Here is a 26150-nt window from a genome sequence, read left to right as displayed (position 1 = left end):
TACAAACGTAGTCTTTCCAATTTTTCCTCTTATAACAGTCTCTCCATCCCTGGGATTAACCTCGTGAACCTATGCTGGACTGCCTCAATAGCAAGGACATCCTTCCTCAAATTAGGAGACCAAAACTGCACACAATACTCCAGATGTGGTCTCACCAGGGCTCTATACAACTGCAGAAGGACTTCTTTGCTCCTATACTCAAATCCTCTCGTTATGAAGGCCTACATGCCATTAGCTTTCTTCATTGCCTGCTGTACCTGCACGCTTACTTTCAGTGACTGGTGTACAAGGACACCCAGTCTCGTTGTACTTCCCCTTTACCTAATCACACCATTGTGATAATAATCTGCCTCCTTATTTTTGCCGCCAAAGTGGATAACCTCACATTTATCTACATTATACTGCATCTGCCATGCATCTGCCCACTCACTCAACCTGTCCAAGTCACCCTGCAACCTCCTAACATCCTCTTCACAGTTCACACTGCCACCCAGCTTTGTGTCATCTGCAAACCTGCTAGTGATGGTCTAATTCCATCATCCAAATCATTAATATATATTGTAAATAGTTGCGGCCCCAACACCGAGCCTTGCGGCACTCCACTCGCCACTGCCTGCTATTCTGAAAATGACCCGTTTACTCCTACTCTTTGCTTCCTGTCTGCCAACCAATTCTCTTTCTGCCAACCAATACCCTACCCCCAATATCATGTGCTCTAATTTTGCTCACCAACCTCCTATGCGGGACCTTATCAAAGGCGTTCTGAAAGTCCAGATACACTACATCCACTGGTTCCCCTTCATCCATTTTACTTGTCACATCCTCAAAAAATTCCAGAAGATTAGTCAAGTAGGATTTCCCCTTCATAAATCCATGCTGACTTGGACCAATCTTTTTACTGCTATCCAAATGCACCGTTATTACCTCTTTAATAATTGACTCCAGCATCTTCCCCACCATCGATGTCAGGCTAACTGGTCTGTAATTCCCCGTTTTCTCTCTCGCTCCTTTCTTGAAAAGTGAGATAACATTAGCTATCCTCCAATCCACAGGAACTGATCCTGAATCTATTGAACATTGGAAAATGATCACCAATGCGTCCACGATTTCTTGAACCACCTCCTTGGGTACTCTGGGATGCAGACCATCAGGCCCTGGGGATTTATCAGCCTTCAGTCCCATCAGTCTACCCAATATTATTTCTCGCCCAATGCAAATTTCTTTCAGTTCCTCTGTCTCCCTAGACCCTCTGTCCTCTAGTACATCTGGGAGATTGTTTGTGTCTTCCTTAGCAGAGACAGATCCGAAGCACCTGTTCAACTAACATTTCCTTGTTCCCCATAATAATTTCACCCATGTCTGCCTTCAAGGGACTCACATTTGTCTTTACTAATCTTTTTCTCTTAACATGCCTTAACAAGCTCTTAACAAGCTTCTTAAAGAAGCTTGTACTGTCCTTCTTTATATTCTTGGCCAACTTCGCTTCGTACCTCATCTTTTCAGCCCGTATTGCCCTTTTTGCTATTTTCTGTTGTCCTTTGAAAGTTGCCCACTCCTCTGGCTTCCCACTATCTTTGCTATCTTATACATCTTTTCTTTTAGTTTTATTCTATCTCTAACTTCCCTTGTTAGCCACAGTTGCCTCTTACTCCCCTTAGAATCTTTCTTCCTTTTTGGAATGAAATGATCCTGCATCTTCTGGATTATGCCCAAATTCCTGCCATTGCTGTTCCACCATCATTCCTGCTAGGATCCTTTTCCATTCGTCCTTTGCCAGCTCCTCTCTCATGCCTTCGTGGTCCCGTTTGTTCAACTGCAACACTGACATTCCTGGTTTAACCTTCTCCCTCCCAAATTGAAGATTAAAACTAATCATATTATGGTCACTACCTCCAAGCGGTTCCTTTACCTTGAGTTCCCTTATTAAATCTGGTTCATTGGACAACACTAAATCCAGAATTGCCTTCTCTCTGGTAGGCTCTAGTACAAGCTGCTCTAAGAATCCACCTCGAAGGCACTCTACAAACTCCCTTTCTTGGGATCTTGCCATCTTATACATCTTTTCTTTTAGTTTTATTCTATCTCTAACTTTTTTTGTCAGCCACGATTGCCTCTTACTCCCCTTAGAATCTTTCTTCCTTTTTGGAATGAACCAACCTGATTTTCCCAGTCTACCTGTGTATTGAAATCCCCCATAACTACACTGGCATTACCTTTCTTACATGCAAATTTTTACTCCTGCTGCAACTTGCACCCTATATCCAGGCTACTGTTTGGGGGTCTATAGATAACTCCCATTAGTGTCTTCTTACCTTTACAATTCCTCAACTCTATCCACAGTGACTCAACATCGTCAGTCCCAATGTATAATGTATACCATTATATCAGAGTCCAGAAGATCACATGATCTTCCTCTAGATCAGGACTTGCTTCCACTCCAATTGCATGGCTTCAGGTGATTGATGAGATCTATCACAAATGGGGCAGGCGGTGCCTGATGGCGTGGTGGTTTATGTGGCAGTGTGTTGCTCTCACCAGCTACGTTGAACCTCTATGTGCTCTTGAAGTATGGGCAAGAGGTTCTTAGTGTTGCACCAAATGCCTCTTCTCCATGTTGAGGGGACCTGGGTTAGTAAATCTCAGGAATAAAGAGGGTGTTGTATTTTTTCTCATGGATGATCTGAGAACATCCGTGAGTTGTTTCATTTGTTGAATGGATGCCATGACTGAATTGATTCTGGAGTTTTGAGAATCTTGTGCCAGGCACACATGAGGTCTGTTCAATGAAGCAACTCACCATTATTATGCCTTTTGTGCTGAATAGGTTAGTTGGAAAAGAACATTGATACTGGATGTTTGTCTTCGATCCTGAACCAGTTCTCTATGTGCCACTGTATGATCTGTGCACAGCCATGGATCACGGAGATCCCTTTTGAAACCATAGAAAAAATAACAACACTATTAACGCTGCACCTCGATACGAATAAAAGAAAACCTGTTTTTTTTCTAGGACAGCATCAGTGGCATCTCTTCCACACTTTGAGAGGGTACAGCTGTTGTATAAATGTAGAGGAGGGTTGGAATCACTATTTCCTGATAGACCATGAGAATATTGCAGGGAATGAAGCTCACCATTTCACCTCCAACAAGCTTCTTGCTTAGTAGAGCTGATCTGGAGGACTTATGGGAAACTTTAACCCACTGTGCCTCCATTTGAGAACCAAGATCACCCCAATCTCAATAGTCGAGCTGCTGATGATACTTACATTAAGTTGCAGGGCAAGCTCCATCTCTGTCACCTTCTGCATTGAAAAAGGGAGTGGGCTTACACTCAATATCCACAAACACCAGTGCTCTGGCAACCTGCAATGATCATTCCATGCCACTCTCCAACTATAAAGCTCCATGCAAGAGCATGGGAAATGTGCACCCTTTCCCATATCTCTGGAGTCCCTTCTCAGTGAAGGTAAATATTGATCAGAACATTTACCATGGCATTCAACATGCCAGCACAGCCTTTGGGCGACTGATGAAAAGGGCATTTGGAGATCGTCATCAAACCTGGTACAAAGTCACAGAACCTTAAGTCTGAAGAAGGGTCTCGAATCGAAACGTCACCCATTCCTTCTCTTCAGGGAGGCTGCCTGTTACTCCGGCATTTTGTGTCTACCGTCGAACCTTAACCAGTTCTCTATGTACCACTGTATGATCATGGATCACGGAGATCCCTTTTGAAACCATAGAAAAAATAACAACACTATTAACGCTGTACCTCAATACTAAGAAAAGAAAAGCTCACAAATATACACAAAATGACTCAAAGTACTGAAGTAACTCAATAGGGCAGGCAGCATCTCTGGAGAACATGGATTAGTGATGTTTCCGGTCGAGACCCTTCTTCACTAATCTACAGCCAATGTCCTAGTTTGCATAGTCGAAATCTATGTTCCATATTCTTCCCAAACCTGTCAAGGTTCCAGAATGTATCAACTGGCTGGCAGTCCTGACCTATTATTATCTATGAAGTAGTCTACATCAATTATTTTTTCTTTAATTGAGCTTCTTGCAATTTGATGTCAGTCTGATGACAGCAGCTGTTGGGAAAATGGTTTGTTTGTGGGAGAGAGAGAGAAGCATTTTTTCTGCTTCTGTATCTGTGCTGTATTTTTGTGGTTTAATGCAGATCTTCTCAAAAGATTTCATTCCAGAGTTGGTTTCATACTAATAATAATGCTACACTGTCATTAGGCTGAAGAAGGGTCTCGACCCGAAACGTCACCCATTCCCTCTCTCCCGAGATGCTGCCTGACCCGCTGAGTTACTCCAGCATTTTGTGTTTACCTTCGACTTTAACCAGCATCTGCAGTTTTTTTGCTACACTGTCATTTATAGGAGGTAAATTTATATACATTTTAAACGTCAAATACGCCAAAATGATAATGATCTGCCTTCTGGTGCTCGCTAGTACTGGATCTGGACAATTATCAGATGTGTACTGGGAGAAGTAATCTCACTGCATGCCAGATGGTCAGAGAAATGAAAACCTCAGGCCTTTTTCATGGCGGTGCCTCATTAGCATTCACCCGGTCAGCTGTAGTTGGCAAGAGGTGATGGGCAAGTCACCAACAATGGAGATGGTGGGGAAGGGAGATTTGCTCACTTCTCTGTGGAGTCAAGCTGGTAATAAAGCCTTGAAGAGGTGGAGGCCGTTGGGCCAACATGGCCTCAAGCTAGCATGGTCCACAGCAAATGTAGCCAGGCTTTGCTTCATTTCTGGAACAGCCTCACTGATCCCTTAATAACTATGCTTTATAACGTTTCCATGTTTGCTTGAAATGAAGTGGGCTTTAGCTGATAATATTTTTAAACACTCCCCAGAATTTTTTTTGCCAGCATTTTTGGTGAGCTAAGCATGACTGTGTGCCACTATGCAACTGAGTCCTGACAAAACTGGACAAAGTCCAGACTGAAATGGTGTCAGAGTGATTCACGCTCATCAAGCCTAAGCCAGCACCACGTGCTTCCTGATAGGACTCATCTCATTATTCTCTGCTGCATAGTTTAGTGTTTTGTTTAAAGTTGCGGCATGGGAACAGGCCCTTTGGCCCATCGAGTCCAAACCAACCATCAATCACCCGTTCACCTTAGTTCTGTGTTATCCCACTGCCTACATATTAGGAACTATTCTGCAGAGGCCAATTAACCTACAAACCCACACAAAGCTACAAAACATAGTATTTTGGGAAGAGCATCAGCTCTGAAGGGCACATCCCTCATGGGTCAGGTAGTAATAATGTCAGGGAGGGGAGAGAGAGGATGCTGGAGGTTCCACACTCACTGAACGGGCCATGGAAGTCTTGGTCAATGAGATACATGCCAGTAGGAAGGCCCTGGGCATCAGGTGTGGCAGGAGAGCTGCCAGGATCACCAGGATCAGAGCCTGATAGGAGGGTAGCTACAGCCAGACCTTCAAGAAGCGACAATCCCCACTTAATACAAAGCATTCATGAATGCACAAGGTTTGCAAGCTTATCTGCACATTATCTGCAGAATAGAGTTTCTCATGAACAGAAAGCTAAGAACAGGACAGCTCAGGCACAGGCACCTTAGCCCACAATATCTGTGGCAAATATGATGCCGTTAAACTAATCTCCTCTGCCTGCATATGATCCTTTTCCCTCCATTCCCTGCACATCCACACGCCTTTATAAAAGCCTCTTAAACACCACTATCATATCTACTTCAACCACCACCCCAAGCCAAGCCACCCAGGCACCCACCTCTCTCTCTCTGAAAAAGTTGCCTTCCACATCTGCACATTGAGGGTAACTAAACTAAAATCTCCTCCATTCCTATGCAAGAATCTGTGCTCTTTAAGTGACGTGCTACTCTTTAAAAAATATTGACAGGCAGTGGCCATTAAAGTAATTGAAGAATGGATTGATTGATCCATGTGTTATCCAGTGCAAGAGGACCTGCTCAACAGGATGTGTGGGGGGCTTTTGCCCAACTCGGTATTTAGTGTAGTTTATTTAGAGATACAGCGTGGAAACAGGCCCTTCGGCCCCGAATCCACACTGACCAAAGATCACCCACTTACTCGTTCTATCCCACACACCAGGGATAATGTGCAGAAGCCAATGACCCTACAAACCTGCACGTCTTTGGATTGTGGGAGGAAACTGGAGTCCCCGGAGAAAGACCACGTGGCCACATGGAGAACGTTCAAACTCCATACAGGCAGCACCCATAGTTTGGATCAAAACCATGTCTCTGGTGCTGTAAATTCGCAACTCTACTGTTGTGCGACTGTGCTGCCCTATGTCGTATCTGTGGTACTATGTAGGTGTTAAAGACTGGAGTGTAGAGACTGTGCTGCCCGATGTCGTATCTGTGGTACTATGTAGGTGTTAAAGACTGGAGTGTAGAGACTGTGCTGCCCGATGTCGTATCTGTGGTACTATGTAGGTGTTAAAGACTGGAGTGTAGAGACTGTGCTGCCCGATGTCGTATCTGTGGTACTATGTAGGTGTTAAAGACTGGAGTGTAGAGACTGTCTCTTCATTTGCAAGGACAAAGTTATTTTGCAGGCTCCTTATGAAAGTGATGCCTCTGTTTGGGAGTCCCTTTGATCCTATGTGTACTTGATCCTGTGTGTACAAGGCCTACCCTGGGAATGTAGTCCTTCTGCTTTCAGTGGTCTCCGCACTCCATCCCAAAGGACAGCCTCCTTGTCTGCTTGGAGCTCTTCCTCTGGGCCAGGTTGTTGCCAATGGTTCATGCAGCACATGTGAGTGAACTCTTCTCATCTTGCTTGGGATAGACTCCAGCACATCCCCACCACATTGGAGGGGATGCGGACCTGAGATGTTGCTTGCTGAGATCAAAATTAGAACGGAGATGAGGGAGAACTTTTTCAGTCAGAGAGTGGTGAAGGTGTGGAATTCTCTGCCTCAGAAGGCAGTGGAGGCCAGTTCGTTGGATGCTTTCAAGAGAGAGCTGGATAGAGCTCTTAAGGATAGCGGAGTGAGGGGGTATGGGGAGAAGGCAGGAACGGGGTACTGATTGAGAGTGATCAGCCATGATCGCATTGAATGGCGGTGCTGGCTCGAAGAGCTGAATGGCCTACTCCTGCACCTATTGTCTATTGTCTATTGTCTAAAATAGGTGGACCCATTTCTTCTCAAGTGTCAGCAGAATGCCATATTAAATAGTGGGAAAGGCAACAAACGAATGTAATGTGATCTGCTTCCATTTCCACTGATGGTGAAAGTATGGAAGTTTATGCTGCAGTGTACTTGATGTGCATGGAAGTGCGTATTACAGGAATAATGACATCAATATGACATGTTCAATATGAATTGTACCTCTTAGTATCCAGTCCCGTTTCATCTCTGTCATGATTTTCCTGGAAATGATATCAAGCACAATCCATTCTGGACGAAGCCAGAATCAGACCAGGCAATGAGTGTTACCTTGTGGGCTGAAGTGTCCTCTATGATGATGTGGACAGCAAGGGGAACACTGTAAACATTATTTCCAGTGTGTACATGTACACACTGCTGCTGCTTCACACAAAGATTATATAGGCAGGAGCATTTAAAATATTAGATCTTGGAGAAGCTTTTGTGTAGAACCAACTCTGTTATGCACTGTCTGGAGCTGGAACACTATATTCTGCACATTATTTCCTTTCTCCGTTTGCACTATCTGTTGTACCCATGTATGAAACATAGAAACATAGAAAATAGGTGCAGGAGGAGGCCATTTGGCCCTTCGAGCCAGCACCATCATTCACTGTGATCATGGGTGATCATCCTCAATCAGTCACCCGTGCCTGCCTTCTCCCCATAATCCCTTGATTCCTCTAGCCCCGAGAGCTCGATCTAACTCTTTTAAATTCATCCAGTGCATCTGCGGCAGAGAATTCCACAAACTCACAACTCTCTGGGTGAAAATGTTTTTCTCATCTCAGTTTTAAATGGCCTCCCCTTTATTCTTAGACTGTGGCCCCTGGTTCTGGACTCCCCCAACATTGGGAACATTTTTCCTGCATCTAGCTTGTCCGGTCCTTTTATAATGGTTTGACTGTAATCATGTGTGGATGATTTACTTGGACAGTACATTAATAAACCAATACTAATGCCAATGCCAAAAATACAATTTTGTACAGTTCTCAACGTTCAAAATGTTTTTTTCCCCAAGATTTAAATATCCGTAACTAAAGTTGGACGATACTGGCAAAGTTAAATAATTAAAGTCATACGTTAAAAAGTGAATATACTGGAACTCTATCATATCATATCATCATATCATATATATACAGCGCGGAAACAGGCCTTTTCGGCCCACCAAGTCCGCGCCGCCCAGCGATCCCCGCACATCAACACTATCCTACACACACTAGGGACAATTTTTTACATTTTACCCAGTCAAATTAACCTACATCTATGTGTAAGAAGGAACTGCAGATGCTGGTTCACACCAAAGATTTACACAAAATGCTGGAGTAACTCAGCAGGACAAGCAGCATCTCTGGAGAGAAGGAATGGATGATGTTTGAGGTCGAGATCCTTCACTCGCAAGAACGGTCTCAACCCGTAATGTCACCCAGTCCTTCTCTCCAGAGATGCTGCCTGTCCCGCTGAGTTACTCCAGCACTTTTTTTTGTCTATGCTGGAACTCTAGTTAAGTTTTGTGGATATTAAACCCAAATGAAGAGCTTTCTGTTAAATACAATGAATGGGCTGTAGAACTCCATGTGTCTTCCATGCTTTTTTTTAAAGGAAACAGTCAACCAGACCTGTCAATGTAAATAACATCATCCATACAAACAGGCAAAGGATTAGAGCTCTTCAATGCGGCTGAAAAGAGTTGATTTTCTTACAACATGTCTGCTTTTGGCTGTCTTTTAACTTACTTCCCCAAGATTTCTTCCCCGAATTTTATCCTGTATTCCCAAGTTATTCCTGTCTGCTTTTCTTAAAAATTTCTCCCCATCTCTCGCTGGTATCCTGTCTGTGCTCTTGTAATTTGCTCTGCCTCCTTCCTTCATTGTGACCCTGCTCGCATCCTGTTTTTCACTGTCCCTCCTCATCCTTCTGTTCTCCCTCTCCCTCTCCCTCTCCCTCTCCCTCTCCCTCTCCCTCTCCCTCTCCCTCTCCCTCTCCCTCTCCCTCTCCCTCTCCCTCTCCCTCTCCCTCTCCCTCTCCCTCTCCCTCTCCCTCTCCCTCTCCCTCTCCCTCTCCCTCTCCCTCTCCCTCTCCCTCTCCCTCTCCCTCTCCCTCTCCCTCTCCCTCTCTCTCCCTCTCCCTCTCCCTCTCCCTCTCCCGTTGTGTGGTCCACCCAGTCCCTTTCCAACACTGTCTCTATCTCCCTCTTTCTGTCTTGTTTGAATGTGTATTTGCAAGTGTCTGAACATGCTTGCCTTCCTCTCCCTTTGCTGTCTGTTCCATGACTACTTCTGTTGCTAAATGAAAATCCCCTGAGAATCAGCATTGATTGAAAAGAATTGAAAAAATCAAAGTCAGTCTTCAGTCATAATCTTTCACCAGAATGCTACAAACAATTGCAAATATCGTGCTATTTGTAAATTACCCTGCTAATGCAATTCTCAATGGATTAATTAAAGATTTAGTCAATTGAATTCTGAAAAGTCCAAGTGTTCCTGAAGATTTCAATTTCCTTTCAAGGCATGAAATAACCACACATAGACACAAAATGCAGGAGTAACTCAGCGGGACAGACAGCATCTCTGGAGAGAAGGAATGGAGAGAAATCCATTCCTTCTATCCAGGGATGCTGCCTGTCCTGCTGAGTTACTCCTGCATTTTGTGTCTATCTTCGGTTTAAACCAGCATCTGCAGTTCCTTCCGACACATGAAATAATCACACATTGGTTCAAAAGCGTTTACCCAGCTCCTCGCCAATTGGTGAAGAGGTTTCCCTTCAATGTGACACACACTTTCTCTTTTGTCATAAAATTGGTCTGGTATCTTGAAATTTCGATATTGATCCTTGCTCTTCTTATTTACAGTGACTTGAGTGAGAACCGGATTCCAGCTCTTCCCAGGAAAGCTTTCCGAGGAATCGTTGACATCAAAAATCTGTGAGTAGAGATGACATCAAAAACATGTTGACATCAAAAATGTGTGAGCAGTGTCATAACATTTTGTAGATGTCGTGCATTTGACATCATCAGTTTGTGAGTAGTGTCATCATTGTTTATAAGTGCCATGAATTAGATGTCAAAAATGTGTGAGTGGTGTTGAATATTTTGGTTTACATTCTGGGAGCTTGCAACAGACCTTTAAATAGGTAATCATCTACAACGAAAGATTTCCTCTGCCCTGCCAGTGATTTTTGCTGAGAATCAAATAACATCCCTGATCCAGGAAGTCACAACTTGAAAACGTATTATAATAGAAACAGAAAATGCTGGAAGTATTCAGCAGGTCATGCAGCATCTGTGAAGTGTGAAATCGAGTCAATGATACAGGACAAAGATCTCTCCTCAGAATGATCCTTTCAGTTTCATTTCTCTGATGCACTCTAACTGGTTAAGCATTTGGAACACGTCACTATTTTTATTTCGGATTTGCAGCACCAATAGATTTTTCTTTTACTTTTATTTACTGTTGAAAATGCCTGTGCTGTAAATGAAAATGATCTTCTTAGTATAAATGTTCTAATTCATCTGTTGGAGACTTGTACAAAAGTAATTTTTATCCTTTCTTCCCATCTATCCTGTACCTAACCTGGGAGTGGACAGAAGTGGTTTCAATACGTCTACTTTGCGCTTGCCGTTTCTGAAATTGGCGCCAGTGTGCCATTAAAGAGTAAACGGCTCATCCTCTTACATTGAAAAGGAAGCCAGAAATGTAAACTTGATAAGAAGCTTTGGTTGTGAATTCTAAATACTTGGATTTAATTTTAATCATTACAAGCTGTAGTGATAATTTTCTTATAATGGTTGATCTAAACCTATAGCCCATATTTTCCTGCAGATAATCGACTAGTTGAACCTGTTGTTTGATGAAGCTAGCATTAATCTACATCATACCATAATATATAAGCAATCCCTGAAATTCGTAAAAACATAAGAAAATCGGAACAATAAAAGACTCATTGGCCACTTAAACCTCCCCCACCATTCACCATATTCAAATTTAGTCTGCCTCAGGCCTCATCTGCTTTTCTGGGCCAGTTCACGATAGGCTTCAGTTACATAGAAAAGTATAGCATGGGAACAGGCCATTCGGCCCACAATATCTGTGCTGAACATGATGCAAAGACTAACTTATCTGCCTACACATAATCCATATGTCACAATTTCCCTGAAATATTCACCTGCCTATCCAAAAGTATCTTAAAAGCCACCATTGTATTTGCCTGAGCTGCCACCCCCGGGAGCACATTACACGCACTCACCACCCTCTCCGAACTTTCAAACTTATCTATCTCTCCTTTTAATGATCTGGCCACAAACATCCAAGGTGGAGAATCCTAAGAGAAAGAAGTCCTGTACATCTCAGCTTTGAATGACCGACTTCCTGTAACTGTGTTGCCTCTTTTGAATGGAAACAATCTGTGGGAAGGAACTGCAGATGTTGGTTTACACCGACGGCCGGCACAAAATGCTGGAGTAACTCAGCAGGTCAGGCAGCACCTGTGGAGATAAGGAATAGGTGATGTTTGGGGTCAAGGCCCTTTTTCAGACGGTCTGATGAAGGGTCTCGTCCCAAAATGTCACTTATTCCTTTTCTCTAGAGATGCTGCCTGACCCGCTGAGTTACTCCAGCACTTTGTGTCACACTCCAACATGTACTCTCTACACCCTCTCAGTTCTTACGAATTTTAAGAAGCAGATTCCTCATTCTTCTAAACTCCGCCAAAATACAGATGTAACTTTCTTATCCATTTGTGATGGAACTCTTTCATCGCAGCGACTAGCTGAGTGTATCTGTTGTGGACGGCATTCAATGCTGGTAAACCCACATTTAAACAAGGGATCCAATAATGTGCCCGGTCCTCCTGGTGCGGCCTCACCAACATCTGGTACAAATATCGCAGTACTTTCCCGTTTCTAAATCCCAGCCCCTTTGCAATTGTTTCCCATCCTGAGGCAACAAAGCACAAGTAGAAGTCCTCTTTCACTGAAGCTTTATTGTGGTGCACTCCTTGATAATCAAAGACAGGGCTTTGCTCCAAGGACCTCTTCTGTCAAATCTGATATCTCACTGACAAAAAGATGTTGTGACTAGCTGTATTTACAAATACCAGCATTCCAGCATTCCAGGCCTTTGTCTGTAAACAGACCCATCTGAGCCCAAACAGTGTTGTTCCAACCCATTCCAGGCCTTTGTAAACAGACCCATCTGAGCCCAAACAGTGTTGCTCCAACCCATTCCAGGCCTTTGTCTGTAAACAGACCCATCTGAGCCCAAACAGTGTTGCTCCAACCAATTCCAGGCCTTTGTCTGTAAACAGACCCATCTGAGCCCAAACAGTGTTGCTCCAACCCATTCTCCCCCTCAGTGTCACTGTTACTGACCCTTTCTTACTTTCTGTAATGAATGTTTGCTTTTTCCTGTCTTCTGCAACTCATGTTCTGTTCCTGACGTCTATTCATGTTGTCCTCCTGGTAAACCATTTCCCTGCTGTTCCTGTTCACTCTGCTGGGACCCTTTGGCTCCTGTAGAGGCGAAGAATGAACATGAGGCAGAAAGGAAGAAAATATTCTGTAAAACAAATGGAAAAGAAAATGCCCGGGCTGGCGGGACTGTCATATGAGGAAAGATTGGAAAGACTGGGCTTGTATTCACTAGGGTTTAGAAGGATGAGAGGGGATCTTATAGAGACGTATAAAATTATAAAAGGACTGGACAAGCTGGATGGAGGAAACATGTTCCCAATGTTGGGGGAGTCCAGAACCAGGGGCCTCAGTCTTAGAATAAAGGGGAGGCCATTTAAAACTGAGGTGAGAAGAAACTTTTTCACCCAAAGAGTTGTGAAATTGTGGAATTCTCTGGCCAATTCACTGGATGAATTTAAAAGAGAGTTAGATAGAGCTCTGGGGGCTAGTGGAATCAAGGGATATGGGGAGAAGGCAGGCACAGGTTACTGATTGTGGATGATCAGCCATAATCACAATGAATGGTGGTGCTGGCTCGAAGGGCTAAATGGCCTCCTCCTGCACCTATTTTCTATGTTTCTATGTTTTCTATGAAAGTTGGCCTCAAACTCCAAGGCTTTGTGCTTTTGGTTGAATTTTTCCCAGCACTTTAAGGACAATGATAATAGATGGTGTCAGGAAAGGTTCAAATTTGCATCATAACAAAAATTCCAGTGCCCTTATGTCAGTGGGGGCAGAGTCCTTGTAAGATTTGGACAATAATGGACTGTACAAAGTTCACAAACCCAAATGTGTTTCATTCATAATAATTAAATTTGGACCTGATCAAATCAATCCTTATATTCAGAGTCAGAAAAATGAATAATTTATGCTTTAGTATCTACATCATATTTCCCCATTATTTTAAACATTTCTAAAACAAGTATATTATAATTTACAGATTCCTGTAATTAATTAATTTCACCAGCATAAGCTAAAAAAAAGCCCAAGATGGTTGCAAGATCACATATTGCTTTTTTTTTACAAGGCTAAGTGAAATGGTTGCAGTGATTTATATTTATTGAGTGAATGCTTTTTGGAATGCATGCAGTTAGGCACAAGAGAGAGCTAATTTATCATACGATATATTGTAATTCTTAATTACTCTTTCCAGCAGCTTTATTGAAGCCATGAACTCTGAATGTGTCATTTTGTTAATGCTCTCTCTTTCACATTTATTTTATTATTCGGTTGCTTCCAAATGTTTGAAAGGATGCATCTTTTTTCTTCTCCAGCTTTTCAATGGAATTGTTTTCCACTGAAGCTGAATTTCAGTGAAGAATTCCCCGTTGTGGATGGGATGCCATGAGATGTGAATGAAGTGACCTTTCATTTTTGGCAGCTGAGTAAATCAGTTCCAATCCAGACAGATAGTCTCGTCCATGGAATTGAAATTAGACCATAAGACCATAAAGACCAGGAGCAGAATTAGGCCATTCAATCCATCATGTCTACTCCACCATTCGATCATGGCTGATCTATTTTTCCCTCTCAACCCCGTTCTCCTGCCTTCTCCCCATAACCTTTGATGCCCTTACTAATCAAGTAGTTTAGGGATTCACAAAGGGAATTGGTCACTGTTGTGAACGCTCATAATACAACATCCTTGAGAATCAAACAAGGTTAGAAATTCTCCACATCCCCGCACATTAACACTATCCTACACACACAAGGGACAATTTACACTTATACCAAGCCAATTTACCTACATACCTGTAAGTCTTTTGAGTGTGAGAGGATATCGAGGATCTCAGAGAAAACAGGGAGAACGTACGAACCCCGTTCAGACAGCATCCGTAGTCAGGATTGAACCCAGATCTCCGGCGCTGTAAAGCAGTGGTTATATAGTGGTCGTACCTGATTTGACCATCTCTTCTGGCAGTGATTCCAGGTATCAACCATTCTCACTGTGAAAAAAAAACTTACCCCTTGGATCCCCTTTACAACTCTTTCCACTCTTCGTAAAGCTATGCCCTCTATCATGGGATATTGATTCTGATTATTTACCCTATTCACGCCTCTCATGATGTTATATATTACTGCCCGGTCACACTGCTGTACTCGTGAGAAAGTAGCAACACACGTGGAGAGAGTAGTAGAGAGGGTATATGGAATGCTAGTTTTCATTGATCAGGGCTTGAGTACAAGAGTCAGGAAGTCATGATGCAGCTCTGGAAGACTTTGGTAAGGGTGTATTTGCAGTATTATGTACAGTTGTTGTTCTCCCATTAAAGGAAGGATTGTGAGGCTGGCAAGAGTGCAGAAGAGGTTTACTAGAATGCTGCCTGGATTAGGGGTATTAGTTGCAGGGAGAGGTCCCCTTTAAACTTGAATTGTTGACTTGGAAGGACTTGGATTGTTTTCTCTGGAGCTTGAGGTTGAAAATAAATCTGTTAGAAGTATATAAAGTTATGAGAGGCATAGATAGGGTAGACAGTCAGCACCCACGATGCAAATGTCAAAGATTAGAGGCCATAGCTCTAAGATGATAGGGACAACATTTAAAGGAGATGAGCATGGCATGTTGCCCAGTTCATATTGGATTCCATGCAACCTAACGTTCCAGAGTAGTCTACCATCTGTTGTCCATTGCATCACCATCTTGCCATACACCTTAAGTACCATCCTATCTACATGTGTTGCCACTTTCTGTGGACTTGAACCCCACGGTCCCTCTGTTCATCCATATTTCTTGGCTCCTTACCATTTACTGACCACTTCCAGTTAGCTCTGGTTGTTCCAGAGAAGTCAACCAACACCCTTGTTTAAGATCAGTGAGCTGGACAATGATGCTGAAAGGCTGAAAGCAAAATGTGCCTTTTTATTGGGCCAAATTTCAGGCCAGATGCTCCTTTCAAGCAGCAATGAAAGTCCCTACAGAAGATCAGCGATGAAATTGCTTCCCTCATACTGAGTCATAGAGTAATACAACATGGAAACAGCCCTTCGGACAACCAATATGCCCTGTATATCCCTCTAAACCCATCCTATCCATGTACTTTTCCAATTGTTTTTTAAATGCTGTGATAGTACCTACCTCCTCCAGCAGTGTGGTCCTTATACCTACCACCATTTGTGTAAAGAAAATTGTCCTTCCATTAAATATTTCTCCCCTCACCTGAAACCTATGTCCTCTGGTTCTTGATTCCCCTACTCTGGGTAAAAGACTCTGTGCATTTACCCTATCATTCCTCTCATAATCCTATGCACCTCTACAAGATCACACCTCATCCTCCTGTTCTCCAAGGGACAAAGTCCTAGCCTGCTCAACCTCTACCTACAGGTCAGGCCCTCTTAGGGGTGCCAACTATCTCATTCCCAAACAAGGGACAAGGTGACATCACCGCCCCGCGCCTCACGTGATCTCACCCAGCCAGCGACCACGTGCTCCCGCTCCACCAATGGCGGCCGCCCGGGCCGGGAGGCGGGTTGCTACACAACCTCCGTCAGGTAGCGCCTGGGCCTCCAGACCTACACTGTCCAGACTTACAGCGGCCCCTGGGCCTACACTGTCCGGACCTACACTATCCGGACCTAGAGTGTTGGGACCTACAGTGTCAGGACCTACAGCGTCCGGGCCTAACACGGGCAAGGGCGGTCCTGTACGGGACAAACCAATTTAGCCCAAAATAAGGGATGTTCCGGCTAATACGGGACAGTTGGCCCTCTAGTCCTGGCAATATCCTCGTAAATCTTCTCTGCACCCTTTCCAGCAGTTCATCATTTTGCTATATTCCAGGTTTAATTTATCCTTTCAGAACAAAGTCCTCAATGATTTATTTGGGATATGCTAAGAGTTTAGTGAGTGGAATTAAGGAGATGTTTTTGCAAAGAGGTGACCTTGGTGCAATATGCTAACTGACCCCCTCCTGTGCAGTTAGATCCATAATTCTATGATTATTTTCCATCTGCTTTTTAGATAGCTTTTATTTCTCTCATTGTCAGCAAGTTGTAATACATTGTTTTATTTATAATGTGTTTAGTTGCTCCCAAAAACATTATATGCCCAACGCAGTCTTACAACACACCATTCAGTTTTCAATACCAAACAGCTTCAGGATAAGATTATGCAGGCTGCAATAAAGTGAAGCTCACTCCGTATTGCTCCCTGAGACATTCCCCATGGAAAGTGCAAAACAACATTCGCGCCAGTGGGATAGGTCATTCACTGTTGCAGGGAAATGCTTTTTGAACAAATGAATTGTTTAAGCTATAGGTTTAAAAACCTTAGAGGAAGGAAATTCAGATGCAGGTTTACACTGAAGATAGACTCAAAATGTTGGAGTAACTCAGCGGGACAGACAGCACCATTGCATAGTAGGAATGGATGACGTTACGGGTCAAGACCCTTCTTCACACCAAAGTCTTCACAGTCTGAAGAATTGCCTTGACCCCAAACGTCACCCATTCCTTCTATCCCGAGATGCTTCCTGTCCCCCTGAGTTACTCCAGCATTTTGTGTCTACGTCTTAAAAAACTTGATCTTAGTGATTCCAGTTTGCTGAATATACTTTTATTTTGTTTTCCTGTGGATTTCATGTGTCATTATTGACTCTGCGTGAGGGACACACTGCTAAATGCATCATTCATTGTTGTTCCCCGGTTAGAGAGGGAGTGCAGTGAACCAGAGGTGGACTCCCAGTTACACCTTCATTCAAGATTAATGGCACCATTTGTTGATAAACCAAACAAATCACTCAAAATGGAGCTCTTAACTAAAATTATGTTTGCATTGTTCCCCAGCACTATTCATAACACAGCTAGATAACGATACGATACGATAGAACTATATTTATCCCAGGAGGGAAATTGATCGGCCAACAGTCATAAAACACAAGATACATGAAACATAAAATTAAAGTGATGAATGGAAAGGATTGGGGATAGAAACATAGAAAATAGGTGCAGGAGGAGACCATTTGGCCCTTCGAGCCAGCACCGCCATTCATTGTGATCATGGCTGATTATCCACAATCAGTAACCCGTGCCTGCCTTCTCCCCATATCCCTTGTTTCCACTAGCCCCTAGAGCTCTATCTAACTCTCTTTTAAATTCATCCAGTGATTTGGCCTCCACTGTCCTCTGTGGTAGAGAATTCCACAAATTCACAACTCTCTGGGTGAAAAAGTTTCTTCTCACCTCAGTTTTAAATGGCCTGTGCAAAGATTTGGGGGGCGGGGGGGTGGGGGGGGGGAGTCAGTCTCAGTCTACCCCACGACAGTAGGGGGAGAGAGTTGTACAGTTTGATAGCCACAGGGAAGAAGGATCTCCTGTGGCATTCTGTACTGCATCTTGGTGGAACTAGTCTGTTTGCTGAAGGTGCTCCTCAGGTTGACCAGTGTGTCATGGAGGGGGTGAGCTGTATTGTCCAAGATGCTCTGCAGATTGAGGAGCATCCTCCCCTTCAAGACCACCTCCCATGAATCCAACACCGCCCCCAGGACGGAGCCAGCCTTCCTGATGAGTTTGTTGATCCTGTTGGCATCCACGGCCATCGCCCTGCTGCCTGAAAATGAAAGATCACAATTCATACATTTTAGTTTGACAATACTGCATTTAATTATTTGATTATTTGATTACTACTTTTAATTCAGGAGCTCAGCCAATCCTAGAAGCCAAGGCTTTGGATTATTTTGCTGATCACAATGTTTGGAAAGCAAACACCTGCACTATCCCAGTAGATGCTGCTTTACTACATCCAATCCCCACACAGAGAGGTGACAAGGAGTGGATTCAAACTGTTCCATAGTAGGTTTATAATTCCTTCTCCAGGCTTCTGGTCTACCTTCAAAACAGATGAATCCTCCTATCAGTGATACCAGCGACCTTCCCAGTAACCACAGGCTGCCCCTGCGCCTCCAAACCTTTGATGCCCAACCACTTCAAAAGTTCCCGATTTCTCAAACATCTCTCTCCAATTAATATGTATTTTTCTTGGAGTGATGTTATGGACATGGAGTCGATCAGCACAGGAAGAAGTCCTTTGGACCACCATGTCCATGCAAGCCATCAGCTCATGTTTTCTAATTCTATTTACCAGTATGTGGTTCTGTGGCCTCCTGGGCCTTGCCAATGCATGTGTCAATCTATCTTGGCTTCAGGAATGTACATGTGTTCCCAGATCAATGTGCAATGAGGCTGCACTTGTAATATTGTGTACAGTGTTGGTCAGACTGCTAAAGGAAAGATATCATGAAGCTGGAAAGAATGCAGAGAAGACTTAACGAGAATGTTGTCAGTTTTGAAGGGCCAAGAAATAGGAAGAGATTGGACAGGCTCGGACTTTCTTGCTTGGATAGTAAGAGGAGGAATGACCTTATAACGATATATAAAATCGTGAAGGACATAGATAAAGTGAAAGTGCACGGTTCTTTTCCCAGGATAGGTTCTTGTTTAGCAATGGCCTCAAAGGTTACGTGGAGAAGGCAGGAGAATGGGGTTGAGAAGGAAAAATAAATCAGCCATTATTGAATGGTGGAATAAACTCGATGGGCTGAATGGCCTAATTTTGTTCCTATATTTTATGATCGAAAGCGGAATCAAGAATTAGAGGGCCTAGGTTCAAGGCGAGAGGGAACGATTTATATGGGACTGAGGGGCACTTTCTTCACACAGAAGTTGGAACGGGCGTGGAATGAACTGCCAGAGAAAATAGTTAAGGCCGGTACAATAACACATTTAAAAGATGTTTGAATAGATACAGGGATGGTAAAGTTCTGGATGGGTATGGGCCTAATGTGGACAAATGGGACTAGCAAAGATGGCAGTCTTGGTTGGAGTAGATGAGTTGGGCTGATAGGCCAGTTTCCATGATGTTTACTCCATGACTCTTTACTCTAATCTTCCTTCCACAATCCCCTTTCCCACTGTTCACAGTTCCTGGCTCCCCTATATAATGCTCTGCCTGCAGACCCAAACTCACACCACTGGGTATCGCACAAATGTTCCCAGACTTTAAGCTGTAAGCCAGATTCTATTCATAACAATCCTCCCCCCAACCTGCATCCACTTATCACATAGAAGACCTTGCCCCACCCACATCTATTTTTTCAACTTTCTCCCCCCCCCCCCCCCCCCCCCCCCACTTCTACATTAACATAGAAACATAGAAAATAGGTGCAGGAGTAGGCCATTCGGCCCTTCGAGCCTGCACCGCCATTCAATATGATCATGGCTGATCATTCAGCTCAGTAGCCTGTACCTGCCTTCTCTCCATACCCCCTGATCCCTTTAGCAAAAAGGGCCACATCTAACTCCCTCTTAAATATAGCCAATGAACTGGCCTCAACTACCTTCTGTGGCAGAGAATTCCACAGACTCACCACTCTCTGTGTGAAGAAATGTTTTCTCATCTCGGTCCTAAAAGACTTCCCCCTTATCCTTAAGCTGTGACCCCTGGTTCTGGACTCCCCCAACATCGGGAACAATCTTCCCGCATCTAGCCTCTCCAACCCCTTAAGAATTTTATATGTTTCTATAAGATCCCCCCTCAGTCTTCTAAATTCCAGCGAGTACAAGCCCAGTCTATCTAGTCTTTCCTCATATGTAAGTCCCGCCATCCCAGGGATCAATCTGGTGAACCTTCTCTGTACTCCCTCTAAGGCAAGAATGTCTTTCCTCAGGTTAGGAGACCAAAACTGCACACAATACTCCAGGTGCGGTCTCACCAAGGCCCTCTGCATTAATGACCCAAAACATTGCCTACCCATGTCTTCCAGAGATGCTGACTGGCCCATGGAGTTATCCTGACAAATTGTGTCTTTTTCTCTTGAATAACAAAGCATAAGAAGCAAGGGCACTGAATCCATTGCCGATATTCTTTGCACTTCCTGAATCACTTGGTATGGTGAAGATCTTTTATTCTATTAGAGTCAGATCATTTGGAAATTTACCCTTTGGCCCACCAAGTTTGTACCATCAACACTAATCCTACATTAATACCACTTTAATTCTTGCCATGTTCTTATCAACATCACCCCCCTCCCCCCCCCCCCACACAAAACGGACAACTTACTGCGGCCAATTAACTCACCAATTCGCTTATCTCTGGGATGTGGAAGGAAACCGGAGCTCCCGGAGGAAACTCAGGTGGCCACTGGGAGAACGTGCAGGCTCCACACAGACAGCATCTGAGATCAGGATGGAAGGCGGGTCTCTAGCACTGTCTATTCTATGGTTATCTCAGTGCACGCCCCATTCCCTGATCACTGACCACCCAGCTGCTCAATGCACCACATTCACACGAGGAAGTGTTCTGCATTTTACATGTTCTTGGACATTGTGTGACTGTCATTCAGCCGGTTCTTCCCACTTGTTCATTCATGATTTTCACATGTCGACAATGCCTCTTTAAATCAGCAATTGATGCCCCGTTAAATATTCCTCCTTGTTCTTTTCTTTTGGAGGGTATACCCTTCACTGAGGGGATGGAGTTGATGGCTCAATCTAAGGGCAATGTTGCCTGCTTCTGGCTCACAGCCTAATTAGTGAATATCAAATGAGAATTGTTGTACTTAATTCAGAGTGCTGTGTACTCTTGTGCGCGCCCTGGCAGATCAGTGCCGTGACTGAGTACTCAGCATTGTGTCAGGGACTTATCGGGCAGACTTCGAGACAGCCTCCAAAACCAGGAGAACTGAAAAGCATGAAAGAAATTCTGGTAGGTCGGCGAGGGCACTTGTGTGACCTCGAGTGATTTAGAAGCCTTTACTTTTAATGAAATGGTTTCAATGACAGGACAGTAAAAGCCTGTAATGGATTAGGCCACCTAATGTAATGAAATTACTCCCTCTGCCTTTAAAAAACTGCGCAATTAATATTTACAGAGAGCTGATAGGCTTCTCTGCTCACTGCGAGGGTTTTCATTCGGTGGAGGAGGAAGGTTGCATGGTGTGCCAGGCCAGAGGCAGCCTGGTGTCTCTGGTGTCAGACTCACTGTTACCAGTGAAGGGTACCAGCGAGACCCCTGCCTGCTGAGAAAGGTGGCTTTGTCTTCTCACTGCCCCTCTGATCCGTTTCTTTGTTGTTTTTTTATTTGTTTAACAGGCAGCTGGACAACAACCACATCAGCTGTATCGAGGATGGAACCTTCAGAGCCTTGCGTGACTTGGAGATCCTGTAAGTGTATTCCCCTCCTCCTTACCTTGTGCCTGCAGTTTGTCTCTAACATTGTCATTCATTAACCCGTTCCTAGTTGGGAGATTGGCTGCATGTGCTGGAGCTGAACACAGTTGACCAGGCAGCGAACCACTACTGAGAGTGCTAACGTGACACTCTCCTCTCTCCTTACTTGCATTTAATAAATCTTCATGGCATGTAGCAATCTAGCAGAGAGATGGGTGCCAGATAATCCAACTCACGAAAGAAACATGTCCAGAGAATTTGTCTAAAAGAGAATGTGATAAAAAAGGGTTAAATTCGCAAGGTGCATGCAAGCTGCATGGGGAAAAAAAGCCTCAAACTGTGGAATGAGAATGCAGATTGAAGAGAGCTAAAGATATTGGCACTATGCAATTTGTTTTATTAATAATTGCATCTTGTTTTATATGAATAAATCATTCCACATCCTGTTATAACTTGAGTGGAATTACACTGTTAATGATGAATTCATTAATGAAGTGCCTTTTATATGTGGAAGAAGTGGGTCCAAGATTTGTTTCGTGAGTCTTCAGCAAACAGTTGTGTGTGTGTGTGTGTGTGTGTGTGTGTGTGTGTGTGTGTGTGTGTGTGTGTGTGTGTGTGTGTGTGTGTGTGTGTGCGCGCGCACGTGTGTGTACGCGCGTGTGGGTGTGAGTGCACGTGTGTAGCTGTGAGATAGGATTCATTACTCTTGCACAGAGGATGACTATATCTCTGTTACAATTGCTAATGCTGCAAATCTAGGGATATCAGCAGACACCCCTCTTGATCTTCACATGATCTTCAGGGAGGGTACTGGGCATGCATTAAGTCTGGATTTTACATGTGGGTCACACACTGGACAAAGTGGGGGCATTTATACACTTATACACGAAAAGATGTTCTGGATTTTTTTACGAGATGTTAGTGGAACGGAAGTGCAGTGATGGCCGATAATATTTTTGCCCAGCGAACAAGATAATGTAGCCGTAATGATAACAAACATATATTATGCAAAGCCTGATCAACATAGTGAGATTCAGCGTGTAGTTCTACGAGTGGAACTTCAATGAACACATTTTACTTGCTAAAATATAATGCATTTTAACCATACCCTGATCTATATTCATTCAGTGTTTTGTTCTGTTGCAACGCAGAATCTTTATGCTGTAGTTGGTAAATAGAATAGGAATAACCAGGATTAGGTCATTCAATGTCATCCCAATAATCATCTGATTATAACCCTTAAAGTTGCATCCTCCCATTGAAATTGTCCGGTATTTCTGATACCTGCACTTTAAGTTATCCATTTTACAAAAGATTCTCCAAAAATATAAATTGAAATTGTTTCTGTATCATGAGCCATCAGATTTGCGAATCACTTTCTCCCCCAAAAAAATGTCTCCCCAAAAAATCAGTGCACTGTTTGCTATCTCCAATGGCTCAATGGAGAGTGCGGCGTCAATTTCTTATTGGTACTTTGTTCAAGAAATCTGATTATCAGGAAAGCTAAATTGACTGCGTCTTTTTTCTCTCGGAATGAGAAGGTTATGGGATGATGTGACAGATTTCCTCAAAACTTTGAAGGTATTTGATAGGGTTCATTATGGAAAAAGTGTTTCCATTTCCATTCAGAGTTCATGAACATAAACCTGAGGAGGAATTCAGATTTTGTTTCATCCAGAGATTGGCTAGAATATGGAATTTGAAGGACACAGAGTCCACTGATGCATTTAAGGTGTGCCAGTCCGACAGATGGCACATGGGAAAGAAATGAATGGAAGGTTGTAGGGATAGGGTTCGATGAAGTTCAAAAGAAAGCTTGTGTGGTGCGTGGGCTATTTGGGTGAAATGTTCAATTTCTCCAAAGGAGAGGTGTTTGTCATTTGGATCGTGTTTACAACATTAATGCATTGATCATGTTTAATATAGATTCACTTAAAGGTCTCTAATTTAGTTTGCCCAGCCCCATTTTGGAGGGATTTACTTTGTTGCCTCCAATTACTCTTTATAATGATTTTGTTCATGATGTTTCTGCCCCTCCATCTCTATCATGCCTCATCCTCGTGTAAATCTGCCTCTTCCACACAAGTAACAAAAACATAGAGCTTAGCCCATCAAATCATGGGAGCATCGCCCAGTGTCTGTGCCTTGCAGATCGTCCTCACAATTGCCAAGATACAAATTAAGCTGCAGGCTATGTGCGCGGTTCAGGTAGATTCTATAAGTGTGGGAGAGTCTTCCTGCTTTCCAGTGTAAAATATCTCCGCATCAAAGTGGAGCACCTGTGAAATAGTCATCCACCAGTGACCTTATTTACAAAGAAGGAAATCTGTCTGGAATGTCCTCCTCAAATTTTGGAAGTGACTTCACAGATATAATGATTAGAGATGGTCAATTCTAAATGTAACGACGAGGCAAGGAAATCAAATCAGTCGAAATAAGTGGGTGAATTCTGATATTGACTTTATTCCCCCCCCCCCCCACCCCTCACCCACCCCCCATTGATACCTTTGAAGTATTGGGAAGGAGGAAGGAATGTTGAAAAGGAATTTGGGGCGTTGCAGAAAACGCAGTTCTGGAAACTATATATCAGCGAGCTCTGGAAAATAAATGCAGCTAATGGTTTGCTGAGGTATTGGCTGAGCTAAATGCTCAATTAAGGAGATAAATGCAATCTATTCCTTAAAACCCATGGTGTTTATCTCAGGGAATCACCTGAGTGGGAGTAGCTATGCAATATACCTTGTGATATTGAGTGTGGGTAGCTATACAATATACGTTGTGATATTGAGTGGGGGTAGCTATGCAATATACGTTGTGATATTGAGTGGGGGTAGCTATGCAATATACGTTGTGATATTGAGTGTGGGTAGCTATGCAATATACGTTGTGATATTGAGTGGGGGGTAGCTATACAATATACTTTGTGATATTGAGTGGGGTAGCTATGCAATATACTTTGTGATATTGAATCATTGACGTAACACCTCATGGTGCTAAGTGCTTACTTGTAGTTTTGCTCTCTCCTTCCAGGTGCGAGCAGCAGAAGCTGTCATTTTATTCATATTTACCTTCGATTAATAAACACGTGTATCATTCTTGCTAACGCTTTCAATGAAAGTATTGTTCACGGTCCATTTTATTTCTTGCCAGAGAAAAAAACGGTAAGAGTCAATATAGCTCCACACTGCTGGTGAGGTGAGCCTGATATCGAAAGCAGCGAACTTAACATTTACTGTGGATGTTGTGCGTATCACGGGGACCATGCAGCACCCATCTGTATCAGGACTCACACAGAGGCAGGGAGCATGGCTGGCTGTTTCCATCCACCCCCACAGTACAACGATATCACCAAAACTTCCCTTCCATTGGTGTAGTTGGGGGTGGGCTGCAGGGAGAGTATCTGTTCTTTGCAGCTTAACGTAATGGCATGCACCAGGGTGAGAGAGAAAATAAATAGGATTTAAAGAAAAGCCAACAGCATCTTGTGTGGATGTCATTCCTTCCTCGGTTGCCTCTGGGCGGTGCTGGTCGATAGGTGTGGCGCCCAGCTTTGGGATCTGGCTGCAGGAACTGCATTGTCCGCGTAATCCCGCGATTGCTTCCTCCTCCTCCTCATTTAACGGCAGCGTACGCAAAGCTGCCGTGAACCAGGACAGCAATCCACAACTCCCACCCCACCCCACCTCCCCTCCTCAAACGTGCTGCGGTAAAAAAAAAATAGCAGGGTGCTATTTTAGCGCAGTGATTAATCAGCAAGGATCGCCCTGATGTCAGCACGATTGGTCCACCATAAATCTCCGCAGTCGGGAGATGGGAGGGATAATCGGCGAGCGACCGAGGGCGAAGCAGCTGCAAGGAATGCAACGCGCCTTCGCAGCCGAAAGGAAGACCTTCATTTTCCAGATCGGCCACCCTCCGTTTATCTCCTCTCTTCCCAGCAGTGTGCAGTTACCAGGAATCCCATGGACAGGAGAGGTAGGTAACTCCAGGAATTTTAGGTTGCTCCTTACCTACGGGTTTTGAACTAGCGTCGCGGGTTCCAGTTCCATTTGTACGGCTGATGCAATCTGCAAAGATTTAAGGTTTACATTTTATTCGCCAAACGCGTTCTCCTTCTAAGAATTGGGGATCATAGTTGAAGAATGTACACTCCTTTCTGCGCACCCCACTTTATTTAAAGTGGTCCAGTTTGGTTAAATAATATCAATTTTGTTGCAAGTTTCCTTTCATTGATGTGTTACAAGAAGCAAAATGATAATTGACTCAGTTATTTCAGTGCAGGGAAAGACTATTGTATTAAACTAATATGCTAATAGTTATCAAATGTAATGCATAATATATAGTATAAAAGATT

General features: G+C 43.6%; 1 protein-coding gene across 4 annotated transcripts in view; it reads left to right on the top strand.

Moving 5' to 3' along the window:
- LOC144600260 (slit homolog 3 protein-like) overlaps positions 1 to 26150 on the top strand; it is a 595019-nt gene that overhangs the window by 349181 nt on the left and 219688 nt on the right. For 3 of the 4 annotated variants that reach the window (XM_078411831.1, XM_078411833.1, XM_078411834.1), the window contains 2 exons: positions 10037 to 10108; positions 21719 to 21790. In XM_078411831.1, the coding sequence (XP_078267957.1) occupies positions 10037 to 10108; positions 21719 to 21790 (144 nt within the window). Of the gene's footprint in view, positions 1 to 10036; positions 10109 to 21287; positions 21333 to 21718; positions 21791 to 26150 lie in introns of those variants that run through there. The other variant, XM_078411832.1, reaches the window with a different exon arrangement.

Source organism: Rhinoraja longicauda, chromosome 14, assembly GCF_053455715.1.
Source record: "Rhinoraja longicauda isolate Sanriku21f chromosome 14, sRhiLon1.1, whole genome shotgun sequence".
NCBI lineage: Eukaryota > Metazoa > Chordata > Chondrichthyes > Rajiformes > Arhynchobatidae > Rhinoraja > Rhinoraja longicauda.
Note: the sequence above shows the minus strand (reverse complement) of the source record. Positions and strands in the feature narration are given on the sequence as shown.